This window comes from Anopheles maculipalpis, chromosome 3RL (genome assembly GCF_943734695.1).
Source record: "Anopheles maculipalpis chromosome 3RL, idAnoMacuDA_375_x, whole genome shotgun sequence".
In the NCBI taxonomy this organism is placed as follows: domain Eukaryota; kingdom Metazoa; phylum Arthropoda; class Insecta; order Diptera; family Culicidae; genus Anopheles; species Anopheles maculipalpis.
The window spans coordinates 36,287,254-36,305,426 of record NC_064872.1 but is presented as its reverse complement, the minus strand read 5'-3'; the positions used below and the strand labels follow the sequence as shown (position 1 = coordinate 36,305,426).

Sequence of the window (18,173 nt, the reverse complement as noted above, 5' to 3'; positions counted from 1 at the left end):
ACAGTGATAATAATGCATGATTATATTCTTTCGTTTGTAGTAAAAAATTTAAAAAAATATATTTTGGTGGATCCTTATACTAAGGTACTGTTAATATTTTTATTCTTGTTTTGTTTCGTTTCAAAATTACACCAAGTTATCAAGCCTTACTAAAATATGCGGTTTTATCAACTGCTATCCTAATCCACTAGGTGCGCTATTGAACATCAATAGAATCGGTCCCACCCGGTACATTTTTTTGTTTGTTTGTTCAGCAGCAGATGAGCAAATCGTGAAAGGTTTTCCTCGCAATTTTCATTAACTGTACCAATTAGGTATAAATGATAAACTGTGTGGAAATCATTTCTTGTGAGAGATGGTGGTAAATGGAACATAAATCAATTTCTTTTACGAATTGTTCGTTAGAACGCCTCTTTTAAGTTATTAAAATTCATCACTCTTACTAAAAACAATGCATGTAAAGTTATTTTGTATCAGCAGTGAAGGAAATGTAACAGAAATGCCAGAAATATTAATCTAGTTCGCAAACAGACGTGCCACAGACAGTGCACGGCGGCCGTTAATTATTTTAATTATCTTTTAATTAACGTTGCACTACTACACGTTGCGATTACGTACCGACCATAATGCGGCAATTTCCTTCATTTGCTAATTTATCGTCCTTCAACTGTAAAAAAAAAGAAAAGGGAAATTTGTAGATACTTCGTAATATATCTAGAGCGTAGCAGCAAGCTTACTGTAAGAGGAGAGATCGATTTCGTCCGGCAACTCGTTAATATTCACATCGAATCGATCCTGCACATCGTTCAGAATCTTCGCATCAGCCTCATCCGAGATGAACGTAATGGCGAGACCTTTGGTACCGAAACGTCCGGCACGGGCCACACGATGCAGATAGGTGTCCGAATCTTCCGGCATGTCGTAATTGAACACAATGTTCACACGTTCAATATCCATGCCTCGTCCGAAAAGGTTTGTCGCCACCAGGATACGCTTTTGGAAATCCTTGAACTGCTGGTACCGTGACAAACGTTCTTCCTGTACCATGCCACGGTGAATACCGATGGCGGGGAAATTTTGCTCGGTCAGTAGCTGCGCCAAAGCCATGCAACGTTGAACGGATTTTACGAAAATCACCACCTAGAGAGAATATAATAAAAAATACAATGCAATACGGTTAGTCCAAACATGTCTTGCGAATTGATTTATCTTCATTTCAATTACCAAAAATATACCCTTACGTCTTTAATCAAAGATTAAGAATATCTTTCACAGTACCTGATTGAACTCCAGCACATCAAGCAGCTCGAACAGTTTTTTGTTTTTCTCGTTTTCCTTCAGCTTGACGTAGTGCTGCTGCAGACCGTGCAGCGTTAGTTTGGTTTCATCGTCAACATACACTTCCATGGGCTAGAGAAACGATAATAACGAAACGAAAAAACGAATAGGCAAGACAGTTAGACGACTTTACTGGTACGCGGCGCATGGATTCAATGACGAACGATAAATTGATCAGTTTTACTGCCCGTTCTAGCTACTACAACACTGATATGGCGTGGAAAGGTCGCGATGGAATGTTAACCGAGGAGCACAATTACTCATTAGAAAAATACGGTTTTGGGGGGCAAATTGGGCGACGTTAAACGGTTTACAAGACTACATTGCTTGTTATTTTCGCTTTGCTTGTACATTCGATCATGATCGAGATTAAACGATAAATCTAGAGGACATGACAAAGATTTGATTCTAATTTACGTTTATCTACTACAATGCGAATATTTGGTAAAAGTCAAGATCATTTTGGAATAATGATTTAGGGTGTCGCGTTCAACGTGTCCAATTGTATAACATTGTTTTTTTTAATCCAACACGTATTCTTTAAATAAGAAAAAAGTTGGGTACTTTAAATTTTACAAACAAATTATGCTACAAATCAACTACGCAAAATCGAAAATTGGAAGACAAAGTTTCCGGTAAAGTTTGCACATATATCGTGGGGAAAGTTTGACCAAAAACAAAATTTTCTTGGCAACGATAAGCTTATTTTTGAACTCAGCTCCTTCCTCTTGTGGTTCACTCATACGGCATGATGATTACCAAAAAAGGAACCTTATTCAATTGTACTCCATCAGCGCAGAAATGGTTTAGCAAAAGTAACCCCCATCGTTACTACTGCTCCTGAAACGATACAAACGGCTTATGGGTTGTGTTAGTTTATATCTACGATTATTGCTACATACGGCTCCTTCTCCACCTTTTCCTCTGGATGATCGGTAGAAGCGCAGCTACACAGTGAGAACCATCGTGTGGGGATATCTCATTTTGGTCATTTATCATCGACGGCACACAGGACACCAGTCCCCATCGTTTCGTTCCGGACGGAAATGCGCCTCTCTCGAACACGATTCTTGGATGTGTGTTGCTTCATTTTCAGTTCTCATGCAACTGCTGTGCTTACATGCCTCTGGGGTAGCTCTAGCTGCACTGCGACGCCAGTTCCAGTTAGGCTTTTGGATAAGCCAAAACGAATGAACGACGTCTTTGCTCTCTCTGTTTTTTTCGTATTCAAGATACGATTCAAACATCCTGATTGACTATTTTGCAAGAATGTGAAAGCAACCGCAATGGTGTTAATAATTTCTACATCACTTTAACAACTTGTGTGTTTTCGTTTGCTCGGGTTGGTTTGATTTAGGAGAAAAATTAAGACGTTTTATATTATCGGGGTTTGGTAGTGTTTTACGGTGGTGGTTTGATTTTTATACACCATTGCAGTGCCGGCGGTTTGTCTCGCCTTCCGATGGATCAGTTTCAGAAGCAGCTTTCCAGCATCCTCGGTAAAAACGAAGAGAGTGCGCCGACTTTCCTTACCCATTGCTTGCTTCTTCTCATGCGCATCCACAAAGCACTAGAGCTTCCAAAAAAGACGTACAGCTCTGAAGTGCGTATGGTTGACATTGCATCAAGTTGCCGCGATTGGCCAAAGGAGTTTGTGCTGTGGTGGCTCAGCGGCAGGGCACCGCTTCAGAAATCGCGGCGAGTGCGACGCGGAGGACAACGACGACAAGACGGCAACACCAACGGCAGCGGTAGAATCAGTTGCCAGCTTCAGTGAACTTGAGCGACAACCTTTCGGCAAACTTTTCCCATCGACACAGTAACTTTCCGTTCGCTTAATATCATTACGAGTAGTAGTAGAGGTAGATGGGGAAGTAGAAGTAGTAGTAGTAGTAGTACTAGTGGTGGTATTTACATCTTGCATGAACTTTTTGCACACTGGCCGAATTTCTTTGCTCAGTGTGGCAGAGAACATCATCACTTGCTTCCCGTGTGGTGTGTTACGGAAAATCTCCTGGACATCGCGGCGCATATCTGTGAATGCGAAGGAAAAATATAAAATGCAAAATCATTAGAACAAATTAGATAATTGATATTGATGTATGAAGAGGGTGGTTGCTACACGCTTGTATCAGTAAGTGATAAATACATCGATCATTGTCGAAAGACTCAGTTGTCCCTATCTACTAAATGAATATCAACTCATCATATGCGAAATTTAAATACAAAAGTACAATCGTTTTTTTTTTTTTTGAGAACTCACCTAGCTGTTCGAGCATTTTGTCACACTCGTCGAGTATGAAGTGTTTCAGGTTCTTCAGGTTCAGCTTCTTGTTGCGAATAAGCGCCAACACGCGCCCCGGTGTACCCACGATAATGTGTGGTGTAGTCGTTTTCAGCACTTCCTCATCCTTCTGGATCGGCAGCCCTCCGAAAAATACGGCCACTTTGATGGTGGGCATGTACTTACAAAACCGCTCATACTCCTTGCTAATCTGGAAAGCGAGCTCGCGCGTGTGGCACATTACCAGCACGTACGGCACGTTCTCGGTCGGTTCCAACTGCTGCAGCGTGGCAAGCACAAATACAGCCGTCTTTCCCATACCGGACTTGGCCTGGCACAAAATGTCCATACCAAGCACGGCCTGTGGAATACACTCGTGTTGCACTGAAAGCAGAAACCAAGCAAGTGATCGTTAAAGGTCTATTAGTTAGGTAAGACGGTTCCGGATTGTTCTACAAGCAGCAGCAATTCTATCATCAGATTTTTTTTACAAATCAATCATTCCCATTTGATCAGATGTCCCTATCTACTAAAATGGTATTTGATTTTCATCATTCTAAAGAATTGACTACAATAAAACTGCACTTACTACGCAAACCTAATACGACTGAATATTACTCACCTTCAGATGGATGCTCAAAACCACAGTCGACAATGGCGCGCAGAATTTCAGGCTTTAGCAAAAAATCACGGAAACCGGAGCTGTGAATCGATACGTAAGTACCCTTCACATCCTTTTTCGGTTGTTCCGTGGTCTCTGCCACCACCTGTTCGGTCTGGTCCTCTTCCTCATAATCTAAAAGATCCTCGTTATCGGCCATTGCTTAAGCGTTGAGCTTGGTGAGAAATTAGCTGGAGTAAAGTAAGAAGAAGAATAAGAATAATCAGAATCGTGAAGCATAAACAGAAAATTGCAGTCGTTGTTTCACAGGACAGTTCACGAATTGAAACAAAAACTATCAATTATTCCCCAACGCTAAGGCCAAAACGGCTTGTATTTTACGCATACTCAAGCTCGCAATCAATGTCGCCCGGTGGCGTTAGTTTCCGCCATTTTGAAACGCGTGTAGATTTCGTTTCATCATAGCGTTGAAGAATTTCGATTCGTTTTTGAAAGCGGAAAAACTTCCGCTACTGGCAAAACCCATCTTATTCGTGTACCTTAACCATTAAACTTCAGCTACAAGCTAATTTTTTACAGTTTTTTGATAAATAATCACTATTTTCTTACCTAAAATGAGATACAACGCGCGAGATACACGCTCCGTGACCAGGCAGGAAGTAAATGAGTGAGAAAAAAGCGACAATAGAAAGAGATGCATTCGCCAACTGTCAATCTTCGGCAGTTGTCGGAAGAATTCATTCCAAGCACTGAACTCGGCACCGCGTAAACGGAACGACGCAAAATGCCAAGATGGATGTTTTTGACGTTCTGCGGATTGATTCGTGTTGGTATGATCTTTATTTAATCTTTTACCTTTCATTGGAGAAAAAAAAACTGAGCCCACAAATGAGGAAAGCATTCCCATTGGCACATCGTTGAACGGAAGGTGAATTGTGTGCTTTTGATTGAAAAGCCCCAAACAAAACAGCATCTTTGTAATAGTGGCCCTTCAATCGTTCCAAATTTTAGAGATTTGTCGTGAAAACAAGTGACACAGTTCGGGGAAAACTCTTCACTACGCTGATTACGTTCCAATAGTAGTGCATGAACAAGTAGAGCAACTAGGAAAGCATCATGTGAAGTCAGCTTGCCCTACTCCCCGGAAGGTCTGTACGCATCAAAACAACGGGTGAGAACGGATGTGCAATGTTGTAGTTTTATATGGCGAATGTATGTTATTCGTAACACCAAGGCACACACTGTGAGCTGTTGTTATTACCGTGTGCAAAAGTTTAGTGCAACAAAAAATGCAAAATAATTGGTTCGCTTGCTAAAACGGTCGGGAACAATTCCGGAAGGAGACACAGCTCTCCGTAAAAGCTCTGGTGGTAAAGTAGCTGTTTTTCTTCTAGTCATATGAACAGAATTTTGCGTGTATACTGCTTCCACAAGCAGTAGTTATGTGTCCTCGTGATGCATATTTTTTGGGACAGATGAAATAATGCCTTCCTAAAACGCGCAAGCACCCAATGCAGTTGATTGATAATTACACTCAATGGTGAAAATGATAGTGATAATGAAATCATAAAAAAGTCATCCTCCAACCAATGAATGTGCGTTTGTGTATGTGTGTGTGTGTAAGTGTTACGAAAACGGCTATCAAAATATTTGCACGATAATACAGCCCCCGGTGATGATTCAACCAATTCCACCATATACAGTCAGTCCCCTGCGATTCGTGTTGATAATTTGTGCGGAAAGGTTTTTTGCTTTCTTGGTGTCCGTGGTCTGTGCAAGGTAGTGGGGTGGCCAAATGTTAGAGAAAGTCAACTGGCATGCCCAGACACAACACACCGAGTGTCACACAGTATCGGGCTTATGTAAGCTAGCCACTCTTCCTACTGGATCCCAGTAAACATCCATTCCCCTAGGTAGGATGATTTATCGTAGAAAATTATACGTCTGAAGTGGCTCGATTGAATGCTGTCATGTCCTACTAAGTTGGGCTGGTTAGCAACAGCTACAGCTGCATGGCATAACTGTTTGTGAGAACAGACCGTTTATTGACGTCGCAGATGTGCCTTCCCGTACGTGGTGCACTAGAATGGTTGGAATTGATTGACAATCTTCAAAGCGAAATACAAAAAAAAAAAAAAAACGACTGGACCACTTAAGGAGAGCATCCAGCATCAGCGATCTGCGAACGAAATAGCGAGACGACGCGGAATGAAATCGAAACTCGCGAAACGATTATGATTGTGCGGCCCCGTCCGAATCGCGGACGTACAAAAGTGTGCAAGTCGATTAACAATAGAGGCCGGACATTTCTCAACGGTTTCTCATTGTATTGCTCTTCTTTGTTTGTAGGGTGGACCTTATATAGAGAAAGCAGAAACGCTGTAAATGAATGACCGGCTGCCCGTGTGGGTGGAATGTACTGCATTTTCGTACAGCAGAACAAACGGTGAAAGTGCGCCCACTACCACCAAAATTCAACACCAAAATTCAATTCACATAATTGGCGGGTCGGGCATTTTAGTAGCCGCTGAGGAAAACCCAAAACACGCGCACGCATCACATATTCCGGTCAAGTTAAACGATAAGAGAAACCATCGGTGGAAAATGAATTTCCAGCACTACTAAAAGTCGGAAAGTTTCTCTCGCCCGTATGCCGTTTTCTTCGCCATCTTTGGGCCGCAAACATTTGGTGGACTCGGCGACGCGAAAGATGCACAGACAAATGTGTGTACAAGAAGATAAAGTTCGTTATCACACTGCTCCGTACATCGGCTGAAGACGGGACGGTGCGAAAACAATAAGCTGAAAACGGTAACCGCGCAACACACAATTCCCTCTTCCTGCTGATAACAGTTGGGTTTTGAATAGTCTGTTCACGATTGTGATATCAACGCCTGGAGTTTTGTCCTGGTCTGTTCGTTTTGTTGGATGAAACGTCGTTAGTTGTGATCGCATGTAGTCCATACTGGTGATGGATTCTCTGGAACGCACCCACGGTTCTTGATCCGATTCCGGCACGTGTGATTCCAGTTCATATTCCAAGGAACCGTCCGGAAGCGTAGTCGGCCAGGCAACGCAAAGAAAATGAATTCAACAATAATCACATCAAAAAGAGAGAAAAACCTAGCCGGCTACGCTTCCGGACGCTTCCAACGATTCCGGCCGAGACCAGACTGTTTGGGAAGAATTGATTGCACCACCTGGTTCCGATGTTTTGTGAAGTCATCCGGAATCAGTTCCGCCTTTTTGCTATTTTTCCTCTCATCTCTAGTCTTGTTTTTTTTTGTGGTAGATCCGTAGTTGAGATTATCGTTGGAAGAACTGGAATGATTTTAATGAGCGATTTATGTTAAATGAGTTAATGAATGAGTGATAAATAAATGAGTGCAAGCGCTTGTACTACTGATACACAATCGCAAAGGTTTATCTAGCAGAACGATTGATTGCATCACATAAAGTGCTGTATCAATATTGACTATTTACCGCACACTTTCTGGAGGATTTATGCGTAAGACATGGAGATAACATTATCGTTCGTGGTTCTTTGCTTCTTTAGTCTATTCTACAAACTAGCAACAGAGGTATGAAGAGACTTAAGATTTGTAGTTTGAGATATTACTATTTCACAAAAAACACAGCCAAGAGTATCCTTCGTATGCATGAAGAAATGTAGTAACCAAATGCTACCAAATCGTCTCAGGATACGTTCCGTAACACAATCCATAGAAAGGGAAATTACCTGCTAAAATTACACCACACAAAAACTGAACATCGGACAAATCAGCTACCTCGCAAGACGACGACGTTTGCCTCACTGGTGAAAGAAGCAGGAAGGAAACACGCGGTTATTGCGTGCGTGTAGTTGGTAGACACGCGAACCAGCACTCTCTATCTCTCTTTCTCGGTTGCGCTAGTTCGAAAACTGCGGGTGGTTGTCGCCAGGAATTTTATTTCTAATGTTTCTTTTTTCCATTCACTCCTTGCAGGACACCATCTCACCTATATATACGGCCCCCCGACGGACGACCCGCTTGCGTGGCGACATCAAATAGTTCGTCTCGTTTGGTAGCTAGAGGGGCGGGTGTTCGATTCGCGTCAACGGCCCTGATAGAGGAGGCCTGTATCCTTCTTCAAGCGAAGCGTAATATTAAACTAATACAGCCGGGCAGATGGACGACGGCACCATCCATCAGCTGATTGTGATAAGTATGTCCTAGCTAGATTTTTCCTTTCTCCGCCTGGACCACGGAATTATTCATTAATGTACGCTTTTTTGGGTTTTCTCTCCTTTTACTTCGTCATGTTCGTCCCTCCAGTCGAGTTTGCCTTGCTCCGGAACAATGGTTTATTTAAGCCCAACCCGTACGTCGAGTTTTCGATCGATGGCAAAAGTTCACGCAAGACAGATATTGTGAGAAACACGAGCATCCCCAAATGGAACGAACGGTTTACGAGTATCGTGTCACCTGGATCCGTGCTGCACTTCCGCGCCTTCGATCATTCGAGCTTCCGGAAGGATTCACTGATCGGTCAGAATACGGTCGAGCTGGCGAGAATTTTACGCCACTACAATGGCTTGCTCGAAATGCTCGAGCTCAACATTGATCTGATGATCGATGGGACTGGTTCATCGAAATACAACGAACCCCGGCAACCGGTAAAGGCGGGCGAGCTGGTGGTCGTACTCGATGGGCTGAAGATCGATATGCGTAGTTTGGGTGTGCCCGGTGGTGGAAACAATGCAGGTGCAAACAGGATCAATGGAGACGGGGTAAGTAGTTAATGAGCTGTGGTATCTTACTACGAGCTGCATAAAAATGTTCTGCCATATGTTTATGTACGTGTGTGTGTTTGGTTTGTTTATCAATTATTTACTCCAAGTACATTGTGTAAAAAAATTCCCGATTCTTTTCTAAAACCGACACCAAAAAATTATTCGTACTACGAACAAACACACAGTTTATCAAATCCGATTATTCAAGTTACAACTAGGAAATCCATTTTTAAATTATTTCAGAAGAATTTTTCTCCCATTCTTCGGGGAGACACCCTTTTATTCAGTTTTTATTCTGCCCTTTTGTTTTTGAAGAAAACACTTAGTAAAACCTTTTAGTGTCACTTTTGTAACGTATTAAGAGTTGAAAGATACTCCCTGTAAAGACAATTTTTTGGCACACATTCGATGATTGTTTTTAGTAAAAAACACTTTTTACCTAATATATTGGATGAACTTTATCTTATTACTTGCACTTAGCTACAAGAAACTAACAATTTTAACAATGAGTGTAATAAAGTGTAGAAACCATTTTAAAAGTTTTTTTCATTTTTTTTTTCAAAATGGGTTCTTTCCATTGGCTTACACTGTAAGAGCAAGTTTTCAACACAGTGTAGTGGTTATTGCAAACAGATAAAAGACCTTTCAATTGCTACTGATAAATTACAGGTTTCGTAATAACACATAATTCAAAATCGATGCGCTATGTAATTTATCTAAACAAACCGTTCCATTTAATAGATTTTTTGTTTAAATCCCTGCATATTAAACACACACACACACACACACACACACATGTGGAAGATGAGTTCGTGCTTTTGGATGCCGTGGTTTACTGTATTGATTTTCTTGCGCTTGCGGGTGGTGGTTTATTGATTTATACTTTTCCCTAACCGCGTGTTGCGTTTCTTCTTCTTTTTTGTTTCTCCTACCTACATGACCTTGCCATCATTGCCATCCGTTACAATGGGTAACATTTCACACGAACATCGCACCACAGGATCCGCTATCGTTTTGGCCTATTGATTTGGGACAGAACGGTTCGCCGCTGATATCGGGAACGAACGTACTAAACTGTGGTGTTAGGGCGCGAATGCGTTTACGTGGCAACGCTACCAATGCATCACAGCAGCAACTACAGCCTACTTCATCGACATCTGGTAGCGGTAGCAGCGGTAGTGGTGGTGGTGGCATCATGAATCATGCATTAGTTCCGTCATCATCGCCATCAACATCATCGTCATCGGCAACCGTACATCAGGCGCAGCATTCGCCCGCTTCCCACGCTAGCCAAAGCAACAACAACAACGGTATGAGCAACAATAGCACCACGTCCTCGGCTGATGACTTCGGTACAGTGTTTAACTCGTACAGAATGGGTAATGGTGTAATAACGTCTGGATCTTCTCCGAACGGTGGTGGAACCACATCGTTAGCCGCTGGAGGAGCCGCCTCCTCGACGGGCGCTATTCGAAGGAGTGGCATAAACTGGGATCAGCAGAATGTGTCCCCTGTAGCAGCATCATCGATCGGATCCCACACTAGGCTTGGTCCTGTCTATTCTAACACATCGCAGGAAGGACTCATCAACGGAGTGTCGAGTGGCGGTGGCCATACCAGCACAGCTCTGCTCCCAGTTGCCAGTGGTGGAAGTCCGGGTCCGGGTGCGAATGGTGCCCCTCCCGGTAGTGTCCCAATGCCGATGGGAGGAAGTCTTACCGATCAGCAACTCATTCTGCAGCATCAGCAACAGCAGCAGCAGCAAAATCCAATAGACGATGAACCCCTGCCCGCTGGTTGGGAGATGCGTGTGGATAAGTTTGGCCGGCGGTATTACGTTGATCACAATACACGTTCGACTTACTGGGAGAAACCGCAACCGTTGCCGGCCGGCTGGGAACAGCGGCGTGATCCGCGCGGCCGTGTATACTACGTTGACCATAACACCCGCACCACCACCTGGCAGCGACCGAACAGTGAACGGCTAATGCATTTCCAGCACTGGCAGGGCCAACGGCAGCACATTATCTCGCAAGGTAATCAGCGGTTCCTGTATCCGCAACACGCCCAACAATCGAACTCCACCTCGGTAGCGCACGAGGAGGACGACGGGCTGGGCCCGCTACCGGATGGGTGGGAGAAGCGTGTCCAGCCGGACAGTCGGGTGTACTTTGTGAATCACAAAAATCGCACCACCCAGTGGGAGGACCCGCGGACGCAGGGTCAGGAGGTGAGCATGCTGGCGGAAGGTCCCCTACCACCCGGCTGGGAGATTCGCTACACCGCCAACGGTGAACGGTTCTTCGTCGATCACAACAATCGCAAAACTACGTTCGAAGATCCACGGCCCGGTGCGCCGAAGGGTGCGAAGGGTGTGTACGGTGTGCCGAAAGCGTACGAAAGATCGTTCCGCTGGAAGCTCAGCCAGTTCCGGTACCTGTGTCAGAGTAATGCGCTCGCGTCGCACATCAAAATTACACTTACGCGACAAACGCTGTTCGAGGATTCGTATCACCAGATAATGCGGCTGCCTGCGTACGAGCTAAGACGCCGGCTGTACATTATCTTCCGCGGTGAGGAGGGTCTCGATTATGGTGGAGTATCGCGAGAGTGGTTCTTTCTACTGTCGCACGAAGTGCTCAACCCGATGTACTGTTTGTTCGAGTACGCGAACAAAAACAATTACAGCCTGCAAATTAATCCGGCCAGCTACGTCAATCCGGATCATCTGCAGTATTTCAAGTTTATCGGACGCTTTATCGCCATGGCACTGTACCATGGGCGGTTCATTTATTCGGGCTTCACCATGCCGTTCTACAAGCGCATGCTGAACAAGAAGCTAACGACCAAAGACATCGAATCGATCGATCCCGAGTTTTACAACTCGTTGATTTGGGTGCGGGACAACAACATCGACGAATGTGGGTTGGAGCTGTGGTTTAGCGTGGATTTCGAGGTGCTCGGCCAGATCATTCACCACGAGCTGAAGGATAATGGGGATAAGGAGCGTGTGACGGAGGAGAACAAGGAAGAGTACATCTCGCTTATGACCGAGTGGCGGATGACCAGGTGAGCTATACTAATGTGAATTTAGATTCTAAAGACGGAAATCTACAATCTATCTACGAAACAGTTGAGTTGGAATGCGATATTGAAAGAATTGGCAATGTTGGGGTTTTTTTTTGCAAATACTTGAAAAGAGGGCAAAGCATCAGCTAGATTCGTATTACTTTTGCATTATTTCAAAAGCCATATATCAAAACAAGACCTCTCGTTTGCAAGACAGCGCTTTTTGGTAGACTGCCAACGTTCTGCACCGGGTAGAAGGACTTCGGGTCATCCTAGACTAGAATCAGGATCCTTCGGTATACATCTTGGGAGGCGGAAGGCATAGAAGACTTCATTGGTTTTGAGGCACTCCTATATAACATAAGCTTATCTATCAGGAGCGAGTCGCGAAAGTGATACAAAATCTCTGTATTCGACCAACAATCGCCCTGCTTATAAGTATTGACACTTATAATTGAATGATAGTAAAAAATTAATAATTTTTCGATAACTATTGGGAAAAAAGATGCACAGAAGATTTTTCTATCCTTCTGTGATATCCTCTATCTTCCTTTTCTATCATTTTAAACAATGGAGTAGCCGAGCTTTATGCACTGTTTACCTGTACCTAGACGTGTCGGGCCCCGGTGAACTGGTAATATGTCATATAACAGTTCTACAATGATAATTATAACTTATAGTTTAGAAGGCTTAGTGATCAGGCGACAACGGCGCACGGCAGGATCCAGCAACCCATTCGATGGCCGGCCTAGTAGATCGTAAATCCAAGAAAAAGTTATATAGCCTTCAATTTAACTTAAGTAAAATGAAATAGAAAAGGTCCTGTGAAACATACACAGAACGCACATAAGCAAGAAACTGTGCTGTGGGAAAGATCCTTAAGGGAGCTAATAGCGAGCAAAAGGACCAGGACGAAAGATTCGAAAATGAAATGAAGGGAGATATTAAAGTTTAAAAAAAATCAGAAACTGCATTGAAGCTCCAAATATAACCGAGCAAAGGGTCGTTTTGACCATGCTGATCATGGCCACGGTCAGCTTTTTCTTCTTTGTCCCTCGTATTCCAGGTCGATGGTGTATGCGCCTGGTTCTCAAAAAGTGATTTCAAAGCGAGAGAATTTCAGTTTTGAAATTTCCTGTAAATTTTCCTGTGAAAACTGTAAATTTTGGTCAGCCCGTCCACATGGACATAGAAGATCTATTAGAGTCTGTAAGAAAGTTCGGGATGAAATAGAGCTGTTTGTTGAATTCTCAAAATTTTCGCTTTTTTGGATATTATTGACATTGCCTTTAGATATTATATTTGGAAACCTCGGATACTTTAGTTCGCAATATTAATCCAATCATTTTAATCGATCGTTTATGTTTATTTTTCTTTTTTCTCTACCAGGGGTATCGAAGAACAGACGAAAACGTTCCTGGACGGGTTCAACGAAGTGGTCCCGCTCGAATGGCTAAAATATTTTGACGAGCGCGAGCTGGAGCTGATGCTGTGCGGCATGCAAGAGATTGATGTAGACGATTGGCAACGAAATTCCATCTATCGGCATTACAACCGAAACAGCAAACAGGTCGTTTGGTTCTGGCAGGTAAGGAAAGAAGCATTTCGCGCCAGATTTTGCTGTATATAACTAACTAAACACTAACAAACAATCACACATATGTTTCTTCCAGTTTGTGCGTGAAACCGACAATGAAAAGCGTGCCCGTTTGTTGCAATTCGTTACCGGTACGTGCCGCGTACCGGTCGGTGGTTTTGCCGAGCTAATGGGATCGAACGGTCCGCAACGCTTCTGCATCGAGAAGGTCGGTAAGGACACGTGGCTGCCCCGTTCGCACACGTGCTTCAATCGGTTAGATTTGCCACCGTACAAAAGTTACGATCAGCTGGTGGAGAAGCTAAACTATGCGATCGAAGAGACTGAAGGTTTCGGGCAGGAGTAAGCAACAGCTGATGACGGTGGCGGAAGAAAGAGGGAACGTAAAAAAAATGTGATCATTTTATGGGGAAAATATGTAGTGGACTCTTAGTGAAATGTGGGGTTCGGGGCGAGGGGATAGTGATGTTAGGATGATAACAATGGAAGTATTTTGTAAAGCAAAGCGTGTGTACGTGCATATGTGTGTTTGTGAAAATATGTATCTATGGATGTATATGATATAACGAGTTTCTCGGTGTTCTCAAAAGCTCGGGAACTCGGTGTACGTTTGTTGAAAATCGTACGATTGTAAAAATAGATTTTAGCAATTGTTGGCGTCTGACGATTCTTTTTTTTACTAATCAAGGGTAGTGCTTTCGTTTTTATTCACGAACGCAAACAGGGCAGATGATGCTGTTTTCTTTTTTATTTCGAACAGACAAACATTACTTGTTGTGGGATCTTCACGTGTACATATACATAGAGGAACGAAAGCAATATTTTCTACGCGACATCTTCATTTCCTTCACAATGCACAAACGAATGTATTAAATAACTTGTTTTCACGTTTTGAATTATATTTTCTCTTTTTGATTTAGGCTCTTGTTTGCGGGGAAGTAAAAAATCCCAGAAACATGATAATTTATTGGGCAGACCTAGTAGTGCAGTGTGAATGTGACCATTTAGGCATTATGGTTGGGAAAACCTTGTTTCCTCTTTATTCCATTCAAAAAAGGTTTTCGATAAGGGAAAATGTTACAAAGAAAATTATGCAACATTGGTTAAAATAATGCTAGAAGCTAATAAATGCAAAATTACTACAAAACACACAACAGCAATTTGTGGGGCCACACCAGGTGTTAAGCTTATAATTTGTGTAGAGTTCTCGTGAGTAAATAGCAACAATATCTATCTGCACTTCTACATCCGCTCCTTATCGCTAATGTTTAACGGCTATTTTAATTGAATCGTAAAGTAGATAGATGTCCTTTAGGGTGTTGTTGTGGTGGTGTAAAATGGAATGGTAGAACCGAGCCGAGCATAAGCCGCATTGTCCTACAAACCAAAAAATCCTTCTACTAATGCACGTGATTGGATTATATCCGTGACAAGAATATATTAAAGTATTACATCCCGAGTAGATGTATTGTATTGTAAAAAGAAAAGATAGACAAACGGTCAAATCCGATGCCACAAAACAAAAAGAAAGGTTATAAATTGTTTTAAACAATGACGGATAAAGAAATCATAAATATATGTATATCTACCCACACACACACACTGGCACAGGCACAGGCATCTTGATTTAAGTAAATCGAGGGTTACAATTAGTAAAAATGCGGGAAAGTAACACAACTATGAATACATAAAACGTTGTAGCATATAATGAAAAGTGTACAGAACAATACGAACGGCCGGCATGTAATGGCATTAGGCAAGAAATTATAAAATAGTAAACAAATTAAACAAACCCAGTGTGGAGTAGAAAATATCAGCAAACACGAGCAAACAAGGAAGGTGTGCGATGGTCGCTAAAGGCACTAGAGTGAGACGTGATGGCCCAATCGTTCCAAATATCTTTCTTAACGGTGATGAATGACGAAATTTGGCTAAAAGAAAAATAAATTACTTTTATGACAATGCAAAGAAGAACCTGAAACAAAACATCGTCATCACCGCGATTAGATGCGCATGTAACTGTTGATGTTGGTTTGCAGATGGTGCTATGATCAATGATTGACTTTATAAAACTATTTTACACAGCATCGTTGCATCGATTGTTGCAACAGTCTCTGTTAGAAAAGTATGATTCTTTTGTTATTCTTAAACACACACTGGTGTTGTACAGGAAAATGAGGAATGAATGAATAAGGCCAATTTGTAATTTTCGCTAGAAGTGTTTCGCAGGAAAACAACAAAATTATCATTAACTGTACTTTATAACAATGCTGTATTTGGTAAGGTAGGTATGATTTGGTCCTTGGCAAGGAAGAGTGCAAAATAAAGACGTCATCATGCAAATGGATTTTGTGGATATTGAGTTATCTCGTTATGGGCAAGTTGTGAAAAAGGATCGCTTAAAATGCCACCAACCATTTGAAGGGTCAACGAGTATTTGTGAACCGGGATTTCAACCCTTGTCCAGTTGTGTGAAAACTGGCGCCGTTGTCGCTCTCGTTGCCCTGTATCCTTATCCAGTAATATTGTGAGCAAAACACTATTACATCACTATTACACTATTACATATTATACTAAGACTCGGCTCCTCGGCTTGGAGAACTCATCGTTCAAGAGATCTTCTTAACCATTTTGTCATTTAAAAGAACTAATCTATCATTAGAGCTAGTGTCTTCATCTTTCCTACCACGAGTCCTCGTAGTTCAAGCACTTCATACGTGGGGTCACGACTGTTTTGCACTGCAGAGATATCATAGTAGAAAGGACCTTATCTAGCGAAAAGCATCGTAAACTTCGTCCAAGCTTTATCTACTAAGAGCTCTCGAAGTCGAAGAGGTCTCACGGACCAAGAGACTAGTTAGTTCTTTCGACAATGAATTTGTTTTCGGATCCTGGTGGGAGCTAACTGCTGGAACAAAAGCAAAAGCATCCATCATCGTTGAATGAATAGATTGGAATAGTTTATTCTCTATGATAATACTACTTGTCGTTGAAGAAGACATGGGAGAGTACAACACACGTTCATATTGCATTCTGTTTGCCAACAGATAATATTTTGGATGAGTTAAGTTATCCTTGCGCTTCTTGAAATATATATGCTCGACGGAACCGTACATAATTCTGAGAGTAAGTGGGGTATGAACCACGAAACAGGAAATTGGTTTGTTGTATGGGTGCAGAGCTTTTGTAGAGTTATAAAATGCTTAATCTCGGAGCTGAAATCTCCCCGGGTTGGGTTAGAAATACAATACGTTGGTATAAAGTTACAGGTTTTTCTCCATCATAATATTGCATCGTTAAAACGAAAATAGGGTTTAATAGCATGCGATTTTTGCATCATTTGGTATGTTCGTTTTTGGTCTGGGGACTTTTGTTGTACACTGCTACTTACGACCCAAAATCTTTCTACCCACCTCAGACCTGCTTCCCTCTTTCTGGTGGTTAAACGCTTCAGGCCAAAGGAATTTATTGATTGTGAAGGTATAGAAAATTAAATGTCTTACGTAGTATGAAGTATTGAATTAAATACGAACCATTTATGAGGTTCACTTATTTCATACAAAGTTTTTAAAAAAAGTTTACAAGGACACCCTTTAAAAATTGCACACAAACACATACACACGCCGCTGCACATTAAAGCCGGTTTGTCTGTCTGGCCAGATCTCTTTTCCCATCTCTCTCTCGCTCTCTCTCTTTTTACTCTGCTTTCACGTGCGTTTGCTCCCATTTTCCTCACCGCTTCAGTCATTTTTTGCTTTCCGAATTTTCTTCCCACGATCTTTTAAAAATAAAACTCTTTACGCTATCATTCGGAATACCTAACAAAATTCGTAACTTCGGTAATGAAATGAGTTTTTCTCTCCAAGTAACTATCTAAATTGTATCCACAAATTGAACAATATGCCTGTGTTTCTGTATTATTTGATACTAACAAATGATACTTTGAAAGACACTTTTCGAGCCGGAAGTTACTAAACAGCAATTGTTTTAGAGGATACTTCCGAAACAGCAAGATCAGTCAATAGGTTTTACTCCATGCTTGCATACAATCAACCTACCAAAATGTATCGCTTACAGTTATGGACAATAAAATTAGACCACCTGCTATTGCTTGCGCATTAGGCTAAAATGAGATTGTGAAGCGAATTTTCAACGAATCTTCTTAGTTGTTTTGTAAAATTTAGTTAAACATTTTGGAAACACGTTTCTATCAATAGATGGATCATGAAATCGATTATTAGTCGTTTTTTTCGATTCTGAGTAAACATGGCTCAAACACATAATCTTTTTGGGTCGAAAAATATTCAAACATATTTCAGGTTTTTAATTATTACACAATCATTGAAGAACTTTTGGACAAAAACCAAGAAGCTATACATAGTTCAGTTGCTGATGATCATTCTACCAAAATTAGGTAAAGTTATACCTAGTAGAAGTATCGAAATCAGCTTTTAGAAACCCGGACATATAGGTGGTCTTATATTATTGC

The 18,173-nt window shown here is 42.0% G+C and overlaps 4 protein-coding genes across 4 annotated transcripts in view; 1 reads left to right on the top strand and 3 right to left on the bottom strand.

Annotated features, from left to right (window-relative positions):
- The window catches only part of LOC126565624 (NADH dehydrogenase [ubiquinone] iron-sulfur protein 6, mitochondrial), a 384,330-nt gene that overhangs the window by 361,385 nt on the left and 4,772 nt on the right, over positions 1 to 18,173 (bottom strand). The window lies entirely within an intron of this gene.
- Positions 1 to 18,173, bottom strand: part of LOC126565024 (uncharacterized) — a 494,010-nt gene that overhangs the window by 473,209 nt on the left and 2,628 nt on the right. The window lies entirely within an intron of this gene.
- LOC126560596 (ATP-dependent RNA helicase WM6) lies at positions 715 to 4,459 on the bottom strand. The gene is made up of 5 exons (XM_050216553.1): positions 4,245 to 4,459; positions 3,602 to 4,006; positions 3,254 to 3,372; positions 1,279 to 1,410; positions 715 to 1,140 (listed from the first exon to the last, which is right to left on the bottom strand). Exons 1-5 carry the CDS (start codon positions 4,441 to 4,443, stop codon positions 715 to 717), a joined length of 1,281 nt encoding a protein of 426 aa, XP_050072510.1. The 5' UTR covers positions 4,444 to 4,459.
- On the top strand, positions 8,368 to 14,054 carry LOC126563997 (E3 ubiquitin-protein ligase Su(dx)). Its single transcript, XM_050220890.1, has 5 exons — positions 8,368 to 8,450; positions 8,561 to 9,015; positions 10,019 to 12,087; positions 13,477 to 13,675; positions 13,761 to 14,054. Exons 1-5 carry the CDS (start codon positions 8,414 to 8,416, stop codon positions 14,028 to 14,030), a joined length of 3,030 nt encoding a protein of 1,009 aa, XP_050076847.1. The 5' UTR covers positions 8,368 to 8,413; the 3' UTR covers positions 14,031 to 14,054.